Genomic DNA, 21,379 nt, shown 5'->3' with positions numbered 1-21,379 from the left:
ATCAATTAGCCTTAGAAAATGATAAACTTGGATTAGCTAACACAACGTGTCATTGGAACACAGGAGTGATGGTTGCTGATAATGGGCCTCTGTACAACTATGTAGATATTCCATTAAAAATCAGCTGTTTCCAGCTACAATAGTCATTTACAACATTATCAATGTCTACTCTGTATTTCTTATTAATTTGGTGTTATTTTAATGGACCAAAAATGTGCTTTTCTTTCAAAAACATGGACATTTCTAACTGACTCCAAACTTTTGAACGGTAGTGTATGTGCATAGATCTACGCAGGTGAAGCTTGTACAGGGCTTTACATGTACGTACACATGCACGCATGCACTTGTACACACACAGACACAAACACACACAAAAGTGTGAGATGTGTGTGATGACTGTCTGTTGGGCTCTAGCGTGGTGATTCTCTGCTCTGGCCGTGTGCTGACCTTGAGGGAAGGCAGTGAATGATAAGGCAGGGTGACACAGGACTGTGTGTGTGTGTCAGCCATAAAGCTGTCCGAACTCTAACAGGTATTTATGGACAGAGCCTGGAGGAGTGGGAGAAACATCTGTTTAGTCAGATGAGATGGCCAGTCACTCTGTGTGTGTGTGTGTGCGCGCGCTTGTGTGTGTGTGTGTGTGTGTGTGTGTGTGTGTGTGTGTGTGTGTGTGTGTGTGTGTGTGTGTGTGTGTGTGTGTGTGTGTGTGTGTGTGTGTGTGTGTGTGTGTGTGTGTGGGAAAAAGATATTGAGAGTGTGTGTGTGTGTGTCTGTCTGTCTTTCTTTCTGTCTGAAGACTTATCATGTATTACATTGCCGGGGCGTATGTGTCGCAATCTCCATTTCATGAGCACACAGTCTATAAACAGTATAGATTTTCCATAGTATGCTTTTTGCACTTCTTGTATCTACTGTGTGTGTGTGTGTGTGTGTGTGTGTGTGTGTGTGTGTGTGTGTGTGTGTGTGTGTGTGTGTGTGTGTAAGTGTGTGTGTGTAAGTGTGTGTGTGTAAGTGTGAGTCTGAGAGTTACTGTCATTGAAATGAATGGTAATGAATAATAATCCAGAGTTATTATGTGGACTCTGTGCTGATAACTGGGTATGCATCCCAAATGAGCCCTGGTCAAACGTAATGCATTATTCAGGGAATAGGGTGCCATTTGGGACTCAGGCCTAGGTAACCTTCTCACTGCTAGGTCAAGATATAGATGATGGTGACCTCTGTCCTTGGTATGGATTAAACGTAGAGGGTAAAGGCAGGGAGGTACCAGGATGCACATGATTCACGCCCACATGTATGTTTTTAGCTAGCTACAGTAGCTAGTAGTAAAGTGTTGGTCCCATGTTTCATGAGCTGAAACGTACAAAAAACGTACTTCTCTCAAATTCTGTGTACAAATTTGTTTACATCCCTGTTAGTGAGCATTTATCCTTTGCCAAGAAAATCCATCCACATGACTGGTGTGACATATCAAGAAGCTTTAAACAGCATTTAAATATATATATATATATATATATTTAACCTTTATTTAACCAGGAAGGGCTCATAGAGATTTGAAATCTCTTTTTCAAGAGCATCCTGGCCAAGATAGGCAGTACCAAGTCATTACACAATAACAGACAGACAACATGAAAAACTACAAGTAATATAGTAAAAAAACAGAGTAACAAAATCCTAAAACAGCAAATTAAAAACATTGACAGGTCAGGGAATCAGCCTCAAAATCCTTCATCAATGATTTAAAAACACCAATCGGGAGAAGTTATTCCAGTATAAAAGTATTTTGTAAGGAGTTCCAAGCCTGATCATTAGACAGGTGCACCTTGTGCTGGGGACAATAAAAGGCCACTCTAAATGTGCAGTTTTGTCACACAACACAAAGCCACAGTCTCAAGTTTTGAGGGAGTGTGCAATTGGCATGCTGACTGCAGGAATGTCTACCAGAGCTGTTGCCAGAAATGTAATGTTAATTTCTCTATCATAAGCTGCCATCAACGTCATTTTAGAGAATTTGGCAGTACGTCCAGCTGGCCTCACTACTGCTGACCACACTACCGCTGACCAGCCCAGGACGTCCACATCTTGCTTCTTCACCTGCGGGATCGTCTGAGACTAGCTGATCAAACTGTGGATTTGCACAGGAACTTGACCTGACTGCAGTTTGGCATTGTAACCAACTTCAGTGGGCAAATGCTCACCTTCGATGTCCACTGGCATGCCGGAGAAGTGTGCTCTTCAAGGATGAATCCCATTTTCAACTGTACCGATGGCAGAGAGCGAATGGTGGTCACACCAGATACTGACTGATCCACACCCCTACTTTTTTTTAAGGTCTCTGCAACCAACAGATGCATATCTGTATTCCCAGTCATGTGAAATCCATAGATCAGGACCTAATGAATTTATTTCATTTGACTGATTTCCTTATATGAACTGTAACTTAGTAAAATCTTAAAAATTGTTGCATGTTGCGTTTTATATTTTTGTTCAGTGTACATTTAAAAAAGTACAATAAATCAATTTAATATACACCATCACAAAAAATCCATTATTTGTTTTGATCATGTCTAACAAAACATTATGATATAAAGAAAATGTATTTCAAAAGAACAGAATATCAGTTGGCCTACTGTATGTTATCTGGCTAAGCTCCATGCCATATGCATGGTGGGGAGATATTCTGTATAGCTTAAGTTAGTGTCACCCAAGTAATTATGAAAATATAAACAATTCCCTATTACTAGGCTATTCAAAATCAAATACAAATTCACCATAATTGTAGGCGAACTGTGAGCCGCCGCCGCACAATCAATGAACCAACAGCATCGACTAGAGCTACAGTACCAGTCAAAAGTTTGGACACACATACTCATTCAAGAGTTTTTCCTTATTTGTACTATTTTCTTCATTATAAAATAATAGTGAAGACATCAAAACTATGAAATAACACATATGGAATCATGTAGTGAGCACAAAAGTGTTAAACAAATTTAAATATATTTTATATTTGAGATTCTTCAAAGTAGCAACCCGTTGCCTTGAGGACAGCTTTGCACACTTTTGACATTTTCTCAACCAGCTTCATGAGGAATGCTTTTCCAACATTCTTGAAGGACTTCCCACATATGTTCAAGTCCGGGCTCTGGCTGGGCCACTCAAGGACATAGAGACTTGTCCCGAAGCCACTCCTGCATTGTCTTGTCCGTGTGCTTAGGGTTATTGTCCTGTTGGAAGGTGAACCTTCACCCCAGTCTGAGGCCCTGAGCGCACTGGAGCAGCTTTTCCTCAAGGATCTCTCTGAACCTTGCCCCGTTCATCTTTCCCTTGATCCCAACTAGTCTCCCAGTCCCTGCTGCTGAAAGACATGCCCACAGCATGATAATGCCACCACCATGCTTCACTGTAGGAATGGTGCCAGGTGTCCTACAGATGTGACGCTTGGCATTCAGGCAAAAGTGTTCAGTCTTGGTTTCATCAGACCAGAGAATCCTGTTTCTCATGGTCTGAGAGTCCTTTTGGTGAATTTTGGCAAACTCCAAGCGGGCTGTCATTTGCCTTTTACAGAGGAGTTGCTTCCGTCTGGCCACTCTACCATAAAGGCCTGATTGGTGAAGTGCTGCAGAGATGGTTGTCCTTCTGGAAAGTTCTCCCATCTCCACAGAGGAACTCTGGAGCTCAGCCAGATTGACCATCGGTTCTTGGTCAGCTCCCTGACCAAAGCCCTTCTCTCCCGATTGCTCAGTTTGTCCGGGCGGCAGCTCTAGGAAGTCTTGGTGGTTCCAAACTTCTTTCATTTAAGAATGATGGAGGCCACTCTGTTCTTAGGGACCTTCAATGCTGCATCATTGTTTTGGTACCATTCTACCCAGATCTGTGCCTCAACACAATCCTGTCTCGGAGCTCTGCGGACAATTCCTTCGATCTCATGGCTTGGTTTTTGCTCTGACATGCACTGTCAACTGTGGGACCTTATATAGACAAGTGTGCCTTTCCAAATCATGTCCAATCAATTGAATGTACCACAGGTGGACTTCAATCAAGTTGTAGAAACATCTAAAGGATGATCAATGGAAGCAGGATGCACCTGAGTTCAATTTCGAGTCTTATAGCAAAGGGTCTGAATACTTATGTAAAAAGTTATTTAAGTTTTTTATTTTTATAAATTTGCTAACATTTATTAAAACCTGTTTTCGCTTTGTCACTAAGCTTACCTTGACTTGGAAGAGTTCCAGTTTTGTGTTGGATAGTCATAGCCAGCTACCTAACATAGCATCCCTCTGTTTGAGCTGTGTGTTTGAGTAGGTTTGAGTGATAACCTTACCTGGATGCGTAGCAGGGAGGTTCCTCTGGGTGTGTTCTCAGGCAGACTGATGTTATACAGGGGTTTAAGGAAGATGGGCCGGTTGTCATTCTCATTGATCAGGTCAATGTAGATACGGGCAAAACCCACATGTTCTGATATGGACTCATTGGCATATAGCTGAAAAAAGAGAGAGTAGAGTCTCTGATCACTTGAACACATCAATATTCTAGACATAGGGTAGGAAGAAAGTGGAGACGTCATAGAACATCAAAAAGTAAACATTACTGGAGACACCTTGCAATTTTAGTACAGTGTTGCATTTGCCAGCAAAGAGATCTGCGGTGGCTTATTAATGGTAAATAAGTGAATTGTTTTGCCCCACAGTCAGCCAATATGCTTAGCTAGTTAGCAATCATTTCTACACTATTTTGCTAACTACAGTAGCGCTACCGTGTCAATATCCGAAAATGACAAATTATCTTCAGTTGTTTTTACATTGTGACATTTTATTTATTTATTTCACCTTTATTTAACCAGTTAGGCAAGTGGAGAACAAGTTCTCATTTACAATTGCGACCTGGCCAAGATAAAGCAAGCAGTTTGACACATACAACAACACAGAGTTACACATGGAGTAAAACAAACATACAGTCAATAATATAGTCGAAAAATAAGTCTATATACAAAGTGAGCAAATGAGGTGAGATAAGGGAGGTAAAGGCAAAAAAGTCTATGGTGGCGAAGTAAATACAATATAGCAAGCAAAACACTGGAATGGTAGATTTGCAGTGGAAGATGGTGCAAAGGAGCAAAATAAATAAATACAGTAGGGAAGGGGTAGTTTGGGCTAAATTATAGATGGGCTATGTACAGGTGCAGTAATATGTGAGCTGCTCTGACAGCTGATGCTTAAAGCTAGTGAGGGAGATAATTGTTTCCAGTTTTAGAGATTTTTGTAGTTCGTGCATCCATGCATATCCACTTTCTATGCATATGCTCATGTACTTTGTTTTCAACTTAACCAACAGACTGAAATTAGTTTAAAAAAAATGTCATACTTGAAACATTATTCAGTTTTAAGGATCCAAATCACAATATCAAATGTTTTGGTAAATAGTGGTGGGTAATTTGAAGTAACACAATATACATTTAAATGCTCAACCAAGTCTGCAGCACTGAGTGCTGGTTTTTAAATGAGTTTTAAAGCCTGAGCTAGACAGTGTCTTCTGCTATGGCATTGTCGCATAACTGAAATGTGGCAGCATTATTCTTAGTTTGGATACAGTCATTGTGTTTACAGGGACAATCTCATGATCACATGAGAATAGAACCAAAACATACAGTACATTTCTCGCAAGCCAATGATTGGCTGTCAGTACAAATGTACTGTATGTACAGTACGTGTGTAACGAGCGCGGTGAGAATCGGGGAAAGCAAGTTCAGGGAGTGAGTGTTTTAATAAATAAACACAACAAACACAAAATAAGAAACACAAACAACGCACAGACATGCCACTGGATCAGAAACAATAACGCCTGGGGAAGGAACCTAAAGGAGTGACATATACAGGGAAGGTAATCAGGGAGGTGATGGAGTCCAAGTGAGTCTGAAGACGCTCAGGTGCGTGTAACGATGGTGACAGGTGTGCGCCATAACGAGCAGCCTGGTGATCTAGAGGCCGGAGAGGGAGCACACATGACAACGTGTTCCACCTAAGGTGGCATTAGTCAGATGATCCTATACTGTATTTATAGCTATACACTGTAAACCCCATTGTGCTGTCATTAATCAAAACTTTTGAGGAAGCCCATTGCACTTAATATATATGAGTACAGTTACTTAAAGTGATTTTTTTTTATCATAACTCAAACTAATAGAGTCACTGTCACCCTGTAGGGGGTCCAGATTTGAGTTGTATCAGCTTGAACATTTTGAGTAACGCCCCCACTACGACATGCCTCCAATATAATTTCCCAGTGTGCCTTGCCTTTTCGAGTGAATTGTAGAGTTACCACCCATGACTGTATTTGTTCGGGACATAGACGTTGTTGTTGAATTCATTCATTTTCAGTCCTGTGGCCTTCACCAAGTGAGGTTTTAGGCAAATGTTATCATTATAGTTAAACTCTTTATGACAGTACAATAAATACATATCTCATAAGACCTTATTTTTAGCTTTACCCTAATACAGTGGCCTGAAACTCATGGTATACAGGCCAAATCAGGCCTGCAAGTAGGGTTGCATTGTTTTTCTTTTTAATCTTCAGTGCGATCTTGGAAAAAAAGGTGCTTAGTAGAACCATAGAGAGTTTTTCGGCTTGTCCCCATAGGGCAGTGGTCACCAACCTTTTTTGAGTCGAGATCACTTGAGTCAAAAGACAAGCCGAGATCTAAATGTTTTATTTTTTTACATGACTTAAAAACACAAGCCTATGCCACATTAACCTATTTAAAAACAGTACTGTAGTTATGAGTTGTGTGCAGTAAAAAAACATTATACCATAATTGGTTTTGCTTGAATTGCCCTGCCAATACATGGTTCTCAGACCAATATTTGAGGTAGGCTATACGATGACACTGGTAATAGATCAGTTATTGAATTACTTGTGAGGCACAGCTGAGTGAGCATACATTTTAATAAATCACTTTAAAAAAATTGAGCCTACATCTGATGGTGAGTCTCAGTGGAGGGGGAGGGCAGCAGACTGAGGGTCTGCCTCTCGTCCCTCTGCTCTCCCTTTCCTCCACTGACACTGACCAAAAAGGAACACCGTCTTTCAGCTGATAGCGAAACTCGAGTACCACCACATTTTTTCTGCCTCGTGCACAAATTCATGTTGTTACTCCTATGACCAGAGAAATTGAAAGCCTATCTATCCACTTCCCTACTCACTCATCGCAGCTGCAGTGCTGGTTGTAGTGCGAGTGGAAGTAGGGAGAACACGCATTTTATGGCTTATAAAAGTGTTGAATAAAAGTTTTGACAGTGCTGAGTAAGCTTAAACATCTCACTAACTTATAAAACAGCAGCTCTTTGCTGTATTCGTTGACAGTCTTTCTAGTCATGGTTTTAAAAGTTCAGACATTTTAGTATCAGCTTTGCTGTAGCTTTCTTTTACACCTGCTACATTGCTGCAGACATGGCCAGCATTTGTACATTCAAACATATGAAATGGTTCTAAATGGGAACACACACAGGCCACTTTAAATCGGGTGCACCTACCGCCAACAGTGCGAGACTATTAAAAAAATAGGAATGAAAGGTTTATTGCTCTCTCCCTATCCCAGTCTGCTGTCCCGACTTGCTTCAAGATGTCCACCATTGTTCCTGTACCCATGAAAGCAAAGGTAACTGAACTAAATTACTATCATCCCCTAGTACTCCTGTCATAGACCCACTTCAATTTACATACCTCCCCAATAGATCCACAGACGATGCAATCGCCATCGCATCGCACACTGCCTTATCCCATCTGGACAAGAGGAATATCTATGTAAGAATGCTGTTCATTGACTATAGCTCAGCCTTCAACACCATAGTACCCTCCAAGCTCATCATTAAGCTCGGGGCCCTGAGTCTGAATCCCGCCACGTGCAACTGGGTCCTGGACTTCCTGACAGGCTGCCCCCAGGTGTTAGGAAACAATACCTCCACTTCACTGATCCTCAACACAGGGGGCCACAAGGGTGTGTGCTCAGCCCCCTCCTGTACTCCCTGTTCACCCATGACAGCGTGGCCACGCATGCCTCCAACTCAATCATCAAGTTTGCAGACAACACAACAGTAGTAGGCCTGATTACCAACAATGACGAAACAGCCTACAGGGATGAAGTGAGGGCCCTGGCAGAGTGGTGCCAGGAAAATAACCTCAACATCAACAAAATGAAGGCGCTGATCGTGGACTTCAGGAAACAGCAGAGCACGCCCTTATCCACATCGACGGGACCGCAGCGGAGAAGGTGAAAAGCTTAAAGTTCCTTGGCATATACATCACTGACAATCTGAAATGGTCCACCCACACAGACAGTGTGGTGAAGAAGGCGGAACAGCACCTCTTCAACCTCTTGAGGCTGAAGAAATTCGGCTTGGCCCCTAAAACCCTCACAAACCTTTACAGATTGTCACGACTTCCGCCGAAGTCGGCTCCTCTCCTTGTTCGGGCTGCGTTCGGTGGTCGACGTCACCGGCTTTCTAGCCATCGCCGTTCCATTTTTTCATTGTTCCATTTGTTTTATCTTGTTCCCTGCACACCTGGTTTAGATTCCCTAATCACACTGCATGTATTTATTCCTCTGTTCCCCCCCATGTCTTTGTGTGAAATTGTTTTTGTTGTGTTTCGTGTTACGCGCCAGGCTGGGTTTCCCCCTGTCTTTCCGTGGTATTTCACGAAGGATGTTTAATTGTTAAACATTTGCTTATTTTTGTGACTGTTTCGCGCCTTGCACTTTTTACCTTTGGCTGGAAGTTGACGCAGTGGCATCTGTCTGTTTTATTGCCTCTGCCTAAATAAAGTGCGTACCTGTTCACAACTCTCTGCTCTCCTGCACCTGACTCCTCCACCAGTAGCGCACAACCTTGACACAGATGCACAATTGAGAGCATCCTGTCGGGCTGTATCACCGCCTGGTATGGCAACTGCACCGCCTGCAACCACAGGGCTCTCCAGAGGGTGGTGCGGTCTGCCCCCTGCACCCTTTTTATGGTTCTTCATATCAACCTTTTTTATGGTTCTTTATGGTTGGTTCATAAATAACCTTTGAAAGGTTCTTTGTAGAGCCTATTGAAGAACCATACAGGGTTTTTTGTTCTGGTCAGCCATATTGTATAGTTAAAAATCCAGCGGTCTAAGGCACTAAGGCTTCACTATAGACCCGGGTTCGATCCCGGGTTGTGTCCCAGCTGGCTGTGACCAGGAGACCCATGAGGCGGCGCACATTTGGCCCAGCGTCATCCGGGTTAGGGGAGGCTTTGGCCGGCCAGGATGTCCTTGTCGCACTTGCGACTCCTGTGGCGGGCGCATGCACGCTGACACAGTTGGCAGTTGTACGGTGTTTCCTCCGACACATTTGTGAGGCTGGCTTCTGGGTTAAGCGAGCAGTGTGTCAAGAAGCAGTGTGGCTTGGCAGGGTCGTGTTATGGAGGACGCATGACGATCAACCTTCACCTCTCCCGAGTCGGTACGAGAGTTGCAGCGATGGGACAAGACTGTAACTACCAATTAGCTATCACGAAATTTGGAAGAAAAAGGGGTAAAAAAGATATATAAAATAAATCCAGAGATATTATTTTGTTAATTGACAAGCTACAGCTACAAAGATAATTTACTGATTAAGTCAACCACTCTCAATTGGTAGGCACAAGGCTCTTAAGTGAGCATTTCACAAGACACTATCACTGGTCATATATAATATGTAATGGCATAACACAACACATTCAATTAACTGGCCACTCTCACTCATGGTTGCACAAAAAGAGCTACATTTTAATTATCACTAAAAGAGCAAATAACCCTTTTGTGAACTGCAAAGAACCATTGAAGAGCTCATGGTTCTTTGAGTCATTAATGTAAAGGTAAAAAAATGTATGTAGCAATCACCCCTTTAATCTGATTCCAGGGACACCCGCCCATAGTGTCTTTGCTTACTGTGCTCCATACAGTAGATGACATGCTTGTTACAGTACATGTTACTGAGAGTTTGTTTAACAAAGATAAAAACATGCCGTAAGCAAGTTTGTGTGTGTGTGCATTCGTGTGTGTGTGTGTGTGCGAGCACGTTTGCGTGTTCGGAGTGAACTTACAGAGAAGCTGTAGCTTTGGATGTTCTCGTAGTCCAGAGGCACGTCCACCCTCATCCTGATGTCAGCACGGCCCTGCACCGCTGTGGGTGAGATGGTGAAGTGAGCCGAGTTGTTCCCCGTTAGGAACACCTGAAACATACTGTTCACTCCCTAGCGGAGAGGATGGAGGGATGGAGTCACAAGGAAAAGAGAGTTAGATATTGGTTAAAGATTCAAAGGGATGAGAAGAAAAGCTGCAGTATGAGATGTGGGGCTGAATTACGAATTATGGATGGAAATTAGGTCTTTTGATAAATCCCGTATATTTACACTAATGTGAAAACAGAAATGTTGATAAAGGGTAACTGTTCCTGTTAAAATAAAAGAGGTATGCAGTCCTGGTGCACACGCACATATCATGTAATTAAACATCTGAATGAATCTATCATAAAAGTATTAATACAGTACTATGGCAACAACATCTGTGGCAAAAAGTAACGACTATCCTCCTTAATCAGTCAAGATGCAGATGCTGTGCAGTATTATACATTAAGCGTATGTCCTCCTACAGACTAGCATGTACACACAACTAGCATGTACACCAGGGGTGGGCAATAATTTTGGCTCGAGGGCCACATCCAGATCAAAAAATTGGATATCTGATATTTTCGTAGCAATATCGACCAATACGAATTGTTTTCATTTGATGGCCTTTGTTTAACAATTCTAGATACAAACTACAAACAAGTTTATGTTCATGAGGCTAATAACAAAATATGTCAAATTACTTAAATATTGTAAAGGTGTATTATTATTATTTTTGTATCACAAAGGGAATAAAATACATCATAAATATATTGGAAAGTTCAAGAAAACATCAGGGAAGATCACTAAGTATCAATTGTGTTTAGTAGCATCGTGACGAAACAGAAGACACGTGCGTGTTCCTGAGAGTCTTAGCTTTCAGGAATGGGGTAATAAGAGCTAATAACTCCAACCAATCAAAAGCTAGATCCAAATTTGTAGGAAGAAAACAGAAACCGCTGATATGGCGTACATCGGAGGTTACTCACGTAACCACTGTTCTATGAACTAAGCGGCACATTCAGTGACAATTTTTCTTGTTGTTGCTAAATCCACCGTGGGCGCTATTAATCGACTTAGGACGTATTTTGCCCACCTCTGGTGTACATACTACTAGCATGTACACGGAAAAAACTTCATTATTGTAGTGTGTGAGTGAGAAAATGTATTTGACTTTATTCTGACTCTGAGCACAAGCCTTTTCAAAGCAGTGAGAAATGGAAGCGCTCGATCGATGCCAGTCACAAGCATGTATTCACCCCTTATTGGTTCCATCCAAGCGCATTCCTTTTTTTATCATCTCTACATGTCACTTTGCTCCTCTATCATCTCTCAATATTTCACTACCTCTACCTGTAATCTATCTCATTCTCTCTCTTCTCTGTGTCTTTGAGATGCAGGGTCAGAGATTAGATAGTATCTCAGAGTAGCAGCTCTAACGTCCCCAGACTGGTGGTCTCCACACACACACACACACGCATGCATGCAAGCACACACACACACACAAATACATACACAGATCCCCACACACCACTGTGAATGCATGGCACGGTAATGAACTGTGTCTCATCACCCACAGTCAATTATAAAGGCCCCTTTTTCTATTTCTGCAGGAATCCATTTGCTCGTGATGACAGCGGGGAGAACGATTGATCCGCAGAGAGAAAATTGTTTCAGAGTTCAATAATCATTTAACCTGGAGTGTTCTCTTTTTTTGCGGAAAAGACAAGAAGAAAAGAATGAACAAGGGACGGAAAAAATAACCACCATAGTCCCTGTGCCCAAGAACACCAAGGCAACCTGCCTAAATGTCTACAGACCCGTAGCACTCACGATCGTATCCATGAACTGCTTTGAGGGTTGGTAATGGCTCACGTCAACACCATTATCCCAGAAACCCTAGACCCACTCCAATTTGCATACCGCCCAAACAGATCCACAGATGATGCAATCTCTATTGCGCTCCACACTGCCCTTTCCCACTTGGACAAAAGGAACACTTATGTGAGAATTGTATTCATTGACTACAGCTCAGCGTTCAACACCATAGTACCCTCAAAGCTCATCACTAAGCAAAGGATCATGGGACTAAACACCTCCCTCTGCAACTGGATCCAGGACTTCCTGACGGGCCGCCCCCAGGTGGTGAGGGTAGGTAGCAACACATCTGCCACGCTGATCCTCAACACTGGAGCTCCCCAGGGGTACGTGCTCAGTCCCCTCCTGTACTCCCTGTTCACCCACAACTGCATGGCCAGGCACGACTCCAACACCATCATTAAGTTTGCAGACAACACAACAGTGGTAGGCCTGATCACCGACAACAACGAGACAGCCTATAGGGAGGAGGTCAGAGACCTGGCCGGGTGGTGCCAGAATAACGACCTATCCCTCAACGTAACCAAGACTAAGGAGATGATTGTGGACTACAGGAAATGGAGGATCGAGCACTCCCCCATTCTCATCGGCGGGGCTGTAGTGGAGCAGGTTGAGAGCTTCAAGTCCCTTGGTGTCCACATCAACAACAAACTAGAATGGTCCAAACACACCAAGACAGTCGCGAAGAGGGCACAACAAAGCCTATTCCCCCTCAGGAAACTAAAAAGATTTGGCATGGGTCCTGAGATCCTCAAAAGGTTCTACAGCTGCAACATCGAGAGCATCCTGACTGGTTGCATCACTGCCTGGTACGGCAATTGCTCGGCCCTTGACCCCAATGCACTACAGAGGGTAGTTCGTACGGCCCAGTACATCACTGGGGCTAAGCTGCCTGCCATCCAGGACCTCTACACCAAGAGGAAGGCCCAAAAAATTGTCAAAGACCCCAGCTTCCCCAGTCATAGACTGTTCTCTCGACTACCGCATGGAAAGCGGTACCGGAGTGCCAATTCTAGGACAAAAAGGCTTCTCAACAGTTTTTGCTTTCAAGCCATAAGACTCCTGAACAGGTAATCAAATGGCTACCCGGACTATTTGCGTTGTGTGCCAACCCCCCAACCCCTCTTTTTACGCTACTGCATCTCTCTGTTTATCATATATGCATAGTCACTGTTAATACTACCTCAATTGGGCCGACCAACCAGTGCTCCCGCACATTGGCTAACCGGGCTATCTGCATTCTGTCCCGCCACCCACCAACCCCTCTTTTACACTACTGCTACTCTCTGTTCATCATATATGCATAGTTACTTTAACCATATCTACATGTACATACTACCTCAATCAGCCTGACTAACCAGTTTCTGTATGTAGCCTCACTACTTTTATAGCCTCACTACTGTATATAGCCTGTCTTTTTACTGTTGTTTTATTGCTTTACTTACCTACTCTTCACCTAATACATTTTTGCTCTATTGGTTAGATTCTGTAAGTAAGCATTTCACTGTTGTATTCGGCGCACGTGACAAATAAACTACACAATACATTTACTAAACATAAGAATTAGTGAGTTTTTATCACAACCCGGCTCGTGGGAAGTGACAATGAGCTTTTATAGGACCAGGGCACAAATCATAATATAAAAAAAATCAATAATCAATTTTGCTCTTTATTTAACCATCTTACATATAAAACCTTATTTGTTCATCAAAAATTGTGAATAACTCACCACAGGTTAATGAGAAGGGTGTGCTTGAAAGGATGATTTAAATCATTTTCCACACACAGTCTGTGCCTGTATTTAGTTTTCATGCTAGTGAGGGCCGAGAATCCACTCTCACATAGGTACATGGTTGCAAAGGGCATCAGTGTCTTAACAGTGTGATTTGCCAAGGCAAGATACACTGAGCGCAGCCCAATCCAGAAATCTGTCAGTGAAACCTAAAAGGGTTCTACCTGGAACCAAAAAGGATCATACTATGGGGACAGCCGCAGAACCATTTTGTTACCTTTTTTTCAAAGAGTGTGAGATTTTTAAAAAAGCCCGGTGTGACATCAAGGAACTTTCGGTGCATAACAAATCAGTGTTCTCATCTGAAACAACAAAAATGAACTGTATGCGCATTACACCTGGTTTTATACTGAACAAAAATATAGACGCAACATGCAACAGTTTCAAAGATTTTACAGACGAATAAGGAATCAGTCAATTGAAATACATTCATTAGGTCCTAATCTATGGATTTCACATGACTGAGAATACAGATATACATCTGTTGGTCACAGATACCTTAAAAAGGTAGGGGTGTGGATCAGAATACCAGTCAGTATCTGGTGTGACCACCATTTGCCTCATGCAGCGCGACACATCTCCTTCATATAGAGTTGATCAGGCTGTTGATTGTGGCCTGTGGAATGTTGTCCCACTCCTCTTCAATGGCTGTGCGAAGTTGCTGGATATTGGCGGGAACTGGAACACGTTGTCATACACGTTGATCCAGTGCATCCCATACATGTGTATGCAGGCCATGGACGAACTGGGAAATGTCCAGCTTCTGTCATAGACCCACTTCAATTTACATACCTCCCCAATAGATCCACAGACGATGCAATCGCCATCGCATCGCACACTGCCTTATCCCATCTGGACAAGAGGAATATCTATGTAAGAATGCTGTTCATTGACTATAGCTCAGCCTTCAACACCATAGTACCCTCCAAGCTCATCATTAAGCTCGGGGCCCTGAGTCTGAATCCCGCCACGTGCAACTGGGTCCTGGACTTCCTGACAGGCTGCCCCCAGGTGTTAGGAAACAATACCTCCACTTCACTGATCCTCAACACAGGGGGCCACAAGGGTGTGTGCTCAGCCCCCTCCTGTACTCCCTGTTCACCCATGACAGCGTGGCCACGCATGCCTCCAACTCAATCATCAAGTTTGCAGACAACACAACAGTAGTAGGCCTGATTACCAACAATGACGAAACAGCCTACAGGGATGAAGTGAGGGCCCTGGCAGAGTGGTGCCAGGAAAATAACCTCAACATCAACAAAATGAAGGCGCTGATCGTGGACTTCAGGAAACAGCAGAGTACGCCCTTATCCACATCGACGGGACCGCAGCGGAGAAGGTGAAAAGCTTAAAGTTCCTTGGCATATACATCACTGACAATCTGAAATGGTCCACCCACACAGACAGTGTGGTGAAGAAGGCGGAACAGCACCTCTTCAACCTCTTGAGGCTGAAGAAATTCGGCTTGGCCCCTAAAACCCTCACAAACCTTTACAGATTGTCACGACTTCCGCCGAAGTCGGCTCCTCTCCTTGTTCGGGCTGCGTTCGGTGGTCGACGTCACCGGCTTTCTAGCCATCGCCGTTCCATTTTTTCATTGTTCCATTTGTTTTATCTTGTTCCCTGCACACCTGGTTTAGATTCCCTAATCACACTGCATGTATTTATTCCTCTGTTCCCCCCCATGTCTTTGTGTGAAATTGTTTTTGTTGTGTTTCGTGTTACGCGCCAGGCTGGGTTTCCCCCTGTCTTTCCGTGGTATTTCACGAAGGATGTTTAATTGTTAAACATTTGCTTATTTTTGTGACTGTTTCGCGCCTTGCACTTTTTACCTTTGGCTGGAAGTTGACGCAGTGGCATCTGTCTGTTTTATTGCCTCTGCCTAAATAAAGTGCGTACCTGTTCACAACTCTCTGCTCTCCTGCACCTGACTCCTCCACCAGTAGCGCACAACCTTGACACAGATGCACAATTGAGAGCATCCTGTCGGGCTGTATCACCGCCTGGTATGGCAACTGCACCGCCTGCAACCACAGGGCTCTCCAGAGGGTGGTGCGGTCTGCCCCCTGCACCCTTTTTATGGTTCTTCATATCAACCTTTTTTATGGTTCTTTATGGTTGGTTCATAAATAACCTTTGAAAGGTTCTTTGTAGAGCCTATTGAAGAACCATACAGGGTTTTTTGTTCTGGTCAGCCATATTGTATAGTTAAAAATCCAGCGGTCTAAGGCACTAAGGCTTCACTATAGACCCGGGTTCGATCCCGGGTTGTGTCCCAGCTGGCTGTGACCAGGAGACCCATGAGGCGGCGCACATTTGGCCCAGCGTCATCCGGGTTAGGGGAGGCTTTGGCCGGCCAGGATGTCCTTGTCGCACTTGCGACTCCTGTGGCGGGCGCATGCACGCTGACACAGTTGGCAGTTGTACGGTGTTTCCTCCGACACATTTGTGAGGCTGGCTTCTGGGTTAAGCGAGCAGTGTGTCAAGAAGCAGTGTGGCTTGGCAGGGTCGTGTTATGGAGGACGCATGACGATCAACCTTCACCTCTCCCGAGTCGGTACGAGAGTTGCAGCGATGGGACAAGACTGTAACTACCAATTAGCTATCACGAAATTTGGAAGAAAAAGGGGTAAAAAAGATATATAAAATAAATCCAGAGATATTATTTTGTTAATTGACAAGCTACAGCTACAAAGATAATTTACTGATTAAGTCAACCACTCTCAATTGGTAGGCACAAGGCTCTTAAGTGAGCATTTCACAAGACACTATCACTGGTCATATATAATATGTAATGGCATTTTACAGACGAATAAGGAAATCAGTCAATTGAAATACATTCATTAGGTCCTAATCTATGGATTTCACATGACTGAGAATACAGATATACATCTGTTGGTCACAGATACCTTAAAAAGGTAGGGGTGTGGATCAGAATACCAGTCAGTATCTGGTGTGACCACCATTTGCCTCATGCAGCGCGACACATCTCCTTCATATAGAGTTGATCAGGCTGTTGATTGTGGCCTGTGGAATGTTGTCCCACTCCTCTTCAATGGCTGTGCGAAGTTGCTGGATATTGGCGGGAACTGGAACACGTTGTCATACACGTTGATCCAGTGCATCCCATACATGTGTATGCAGGCCATGGACGAACTGGGAAATGTCCAGCTTCCAAGAATTGTGTACACCTTGCAACATGGGGCCATGTATTATCATGCTGAAACATGAGGTGATGGTGGCGGATGAATGGCAAGACAATGGGCCTCAGGATCTGTCATGATATCTCTGTGCATTCAACTTGCCATAGATAAAATGCAGTTGTGTTCGTTGTCGGTAGTTTATGCCTACCCATACCATAACCCCACCGCCACCATGGGGCACTCTGTTCACAATGTTGACATCAGCAAACCACTCCATACACGTGGTCTGCGGTTGTGAGGCCGGTTGGACGTACTGCCAAATTCTCTAAAATTATGTTGGAGGAGGCTTATGGTAGAGAAATGAACATTAAATTCCCTGGCAACAGCTCTGGTGATCATTCCTGCATCAGCGTGCCAATTGCACACTCCCTCAACTTGAGACATCTGTGGCATTGTGTTATGAGACAAAACTGCACATTTTAGAGTGGCTTTTTAATGTCCCCAATACAACGTGCATCTGTGTAAAAGCATGCTGTTTAATCAGCTTCTTGACATGCCACACTTGTCAAGTGGATGGAGTATCTTGGCAAAGGAGAAATGCTGACTAACATATTTGTAAACACATTTGTGCACACCATTTGAGAAATACGTTTTTTGTGCAAATGGAACATTTTTGGGATCTTTACACTGTGTGCACAATTATTGGGCAAGTTGTATGTTTGAGGATTCATTTTATTATTGAACAACTACAGCACTCTCGGTCAATCCAAAATGTTAATAAACCTCAAACCTGAATATTTAAGAAAGTAAAAGTGAGGTTTTGGCTTTCTTTAGAGAATATCTATGTGTGCACAATTATTGGGCAACTATTAGTGTGCACAATTATTATGCAACTAAATGAAAAACGATAAGTTCCCCATCTCACTTGTTTATTTTCATCTGTTAAAATGAGAATAATAAACAAACAACTTAAAATGTATAAATAAACATTTCTGACATTTAAAAAAAAATATCAGTGACCAATATAGCCACCCTTCTTTTCAATAACAGTCATAAGCCTTCCATCCATGGAGTCTGTCAGTTTCTTGATTTGTTGACGATCAACTTTTTGTGCAGCAGCAACCACAGCCTTCCAGACACTGGTCAGAGAGGTGTACTGTTTTCCTTCACCATAAATCGTCCGTTTAAGAAGGGACCACAAGTTCTCAATAAGGTTTAGGTCAGGTGAGGAAGGGGGCAATGTCATTATTCTTTCATCTTTAAGGCCTTTACTGGCTAGCCACGCAGTGGAGTACTTCGATGCATGCGATGGAGCATTGTCCTGCATAAAAATCATGGTCTTCTTGAAAGATGCAGACTTTTTCCTGTACCACTGCTTGAAGAAAGTATCTTCTAAAAACTGGCAGTAGGTTTGGGAGTTGAGTTTGAGTCCATCTTCAACCCGAAAAGGTCCAACTAGATCATCTTTAATAATACCACCCCATAACAATAACCCACCTTCACCTTGCTGGCGTCTGAGTCGAAGTGCAGCTCCGTGGCCGTTACTGATCCAGCCACGGGCCCATCCATCTGGTCCGTCAAGAGTCACATCTCATCAGTCCATAAAACCTTTGAAAAATCTGTCTTCAGATATTTCTTGGCCCAGTCTTGACGTTTCAACTTATGTGTCTTGTTCCTAAAAAAATATATGATCTAAGTGATTGATAGTTGGTATTTAGCAGTCATAAAAGTATGCCTTACTTACTTTGAAGAGCTACAAAATAGTGATTTTTTTTCAGACAGCAAAAGCAGCAGCTCTACAGAGATAAGATGATGACTTTGAATGAAATTATAGTCATCAAATAAATCAAATGTAATATACACAACAACTGAAATATTTCTTTAAAGTAGAGTAATGTGAATAAATGATGATTAATAGGAGATAAGCAGTGATGGACAGTCACTACCATCATGGAACTTTTATTCATTGTTTTATTCTGTGTTGTTACAGCATTCAACCCACATAATGCATAGTGCATTTCATGTAAAAAAAATGTTTTAGAATCAAACGAAATTCAAAAATGTGATTTAAAAAAAAAATATTGAACTGAACCAACCTCAAAAAGCACTAATCGCTCAGCACTAATTTTGTCCCAGTAAAAATGCTTAGATATACCTTCTCTCATTTCTCTCATAACTATCAGTAAGGCTGAAAAGAGAGGCTGAGTGGGCGGGGAGCTAATTGGCTGAGTGGGCAGGGAGCTCAGCTTGACTGACAGTTCTTTGAAACACCTAGGTCAAGCAACGTGGATGCAGTGAGCAGTGGTGCAGTAAGATCATGAAGCTAGCTAGCTAATTCATCTTGGACAATTTCAGTTGGAACTGGACAGGGTGAGGTCTGAGTACACCTAATAAAATATATACATGTAATAAAATATATACATGTTCATAAACCACAATGTCAAGAACTCCCATTTGGCATATCTCTTCTATTGTATTGTGCTGGAGCACTGACATGTGTTGACATGACAACCTCGTCAGAGTTTTGAACGACCCTCCCCCCTTTTGTTTCATGCTGGCTGAAGACCTAGCTAACCAGTAGCTAACAAACACCAGACACTAATGAAAGGGGAAACCTATAAGTATCTTTGCCATAGATGAATAGGAGAAACATGTAATTATATTTGCTGACACTCTGCAGTCACATTTTGGCACCAGAAGACTAGCTAGCTAGCTTTGTAAACCACACCCCTCTTCGAACACGCCTTCTGCGATGATCGTTATGAGGCGGTACTTACTTAAATTCGGTGCTAGAATAAGACGTTACCACTGCTGTATTGAAATGAGGGGCTTTATGTGATGTCACATGAAGACCTATATAATCCTATTTTGTTGCCTTACAACCTAGAATTAAAATGTATTTTTGGGGGGATTGTATCGATTGATTTACACAACATGCCTACCACTTTGAGGATGCAAATCATTTTTATTGTGAAACAAACAAGAAATAAGACAAAAAACTGAACTTAAGCGTGCATAACTATTCACCTCCCCCACAAAGTCAATACTTTGTAGAGCCTCCTTTTGCAGCAATTACAGCTGCAAGTCTCTTGGGGTATGTCTCTATACGCTTGGCACATCTAGTCACTGGGATTTTTGCCCAGCAAAACTGCTCCAGCTCCTTCAAGTTGGATGGGTTCCGCTGGTGTACAGCAATCTTTAAGTCATACCACAGATTCTCAATTGGATTGAGGTCTGGGCTTTGACTAGGCCATTCCAAGACATTTAAATGTTTCCCCTTAAACCACTCGAGAGTGTTGCTTTAGCAGTATGCTTAGGGTCATTGTCCTGCTGGAAGGTGAACCTCTGTCCCAGTCTCAAATCTCTGGAAGACTGAAACAGGTTTCCCTCAAGAATTTCCCTGTATTCAGCACCATACATCATTCCGTCTATTCTGACCAGTTTCCCAGTCCCTGCCGATGAAAAACATCCCCACAGCATGATGCTGCCTCCACCGTGCTTCACTGTGGGGGTGGTGTTCTCGTGGTGATGAGAGGTGTTGGGTTTGCGCCAGACATAGCATTTTTCTAGATGGCCAAAAAGCTAAGTTTTAGTCTCATCGGACCAGAGTACCTCCTTCCATATGTTTGGGGAGTCTCCCACATGCCTTTTGGTGAACACCAAATGTGATTGCTTATTTCTTTCTAAGCAATGTCTTTTTTCTGGCCACTCTTCTTTAAAGCCCAGCTCTGTGGAGTGTACGGCTTAAAGTGGTCTGTGGATAGATACTCCAATCGCCACTGTGGAGCTTTGCAGCTCCTTCAGGGTTATCTTTGGTCTCTTTGTTGCCTCTCTGATTAATGCCCTCCTTGCCTTGTCTGTGAGTTTTGGTGGGAGGCCCTCTCTTGGCAGGTTTGTTGTGGTGCCATATTCTTTCCATTTTCTAATAATGGATTTAATGGTGCTACCTGGGAAAGTTTCAGATATTTTTTTATAACCCAACCCTGATCTGTACTTCACCACAACTTTGTCCCTGACCTGTTTGGAGAGCTCCTTGGTCTTCATGGTGCCACTTGCTTAGTGGTGTAGCAGAATCTGGGGCCTTTCAGAACCGGTGTGTATATATACTGAGATCATGTGACAGATCATGTGACACTTAGATTGCACACAGGTGGAATTTATTTAAATAATTATGTGACTTCTGAAGGTAATTAGTTGCACTAGATCTTATTTAGGGGCTTCATAGCAAAGGGGGTGAATACATATGCACGCATCACTTTTCTGTTTTTAAAAAAAATCTTTTTAAACAAGTAATTTTTTTCATTTCTCTTCACCAATTTGGACTATTTTGTGTATGTCCATTACATGAAATAAAAATACAAATACATTTAAATTACAGGTTGTAAATACAACAAAATAAG

At 42.8% G+C, this 21,379-nt stretch overlaps 1 protein-coding gene and 1 long non-coding RNA gene across 2 annotated transcripts in view; one reads left to right on the top strand and one right to left on the bottom strand.

The window, feature by feature from the left end:
- LOC106579432 (cadherin-23) overlaps nucleotides 1–21,379 on the bottom strand; it is a 692,150-nt gene that overhangs the window by 348,494 nt on the left and 322,277 nt on the right. The window contains exons 12-13 of the mRNA XM_082965932.1: nucleotides 10,104–10,253; nucleotides 4,322–4,480 (exon numbers count right to left, since the gene is read on the bottom strand). Of these exons, the coding sequence (XP_082822058.1) occupies nucleotides 4,322–4,480; nucleotides 10,104–10,253 (309 nt within the window). The remainder of the gene's footprint in view (nucleotides 1–4,321; nucleotides 4,481–10,103; nucleotides 10,254–21,379) is intronic.
- The window catches only part of LOC106579436 (uncharacterized), a 67,518-nt gene that overhangs the window by 12,004 nt on the left and 34,135 nt on the right, over nucleotides 1–21,379 (top strand). The gene's annotated exons all lie outside the window — the stretch shown is intronic.

The sequence above is a fragment of the Salmo salar genome, chromosome 19 (genome assembly GCF_965601325.2).
Source record: "Salmo salar chromosome 19, fSalSal1, whole genome shotgun sequence".
In the NCBI taxonomy this organism is placed as follows: Eukaryota; Metazoa; Chordata; class Actinopteri; order Salmoniformes; family Salmonidae; genus Salmo; species Salmo salar.
The sequence above is the reverse complement of the archived record's forward strand: the minus strand, read 5'-3'. Positions and strand labels throughout refer to the sequence as shown.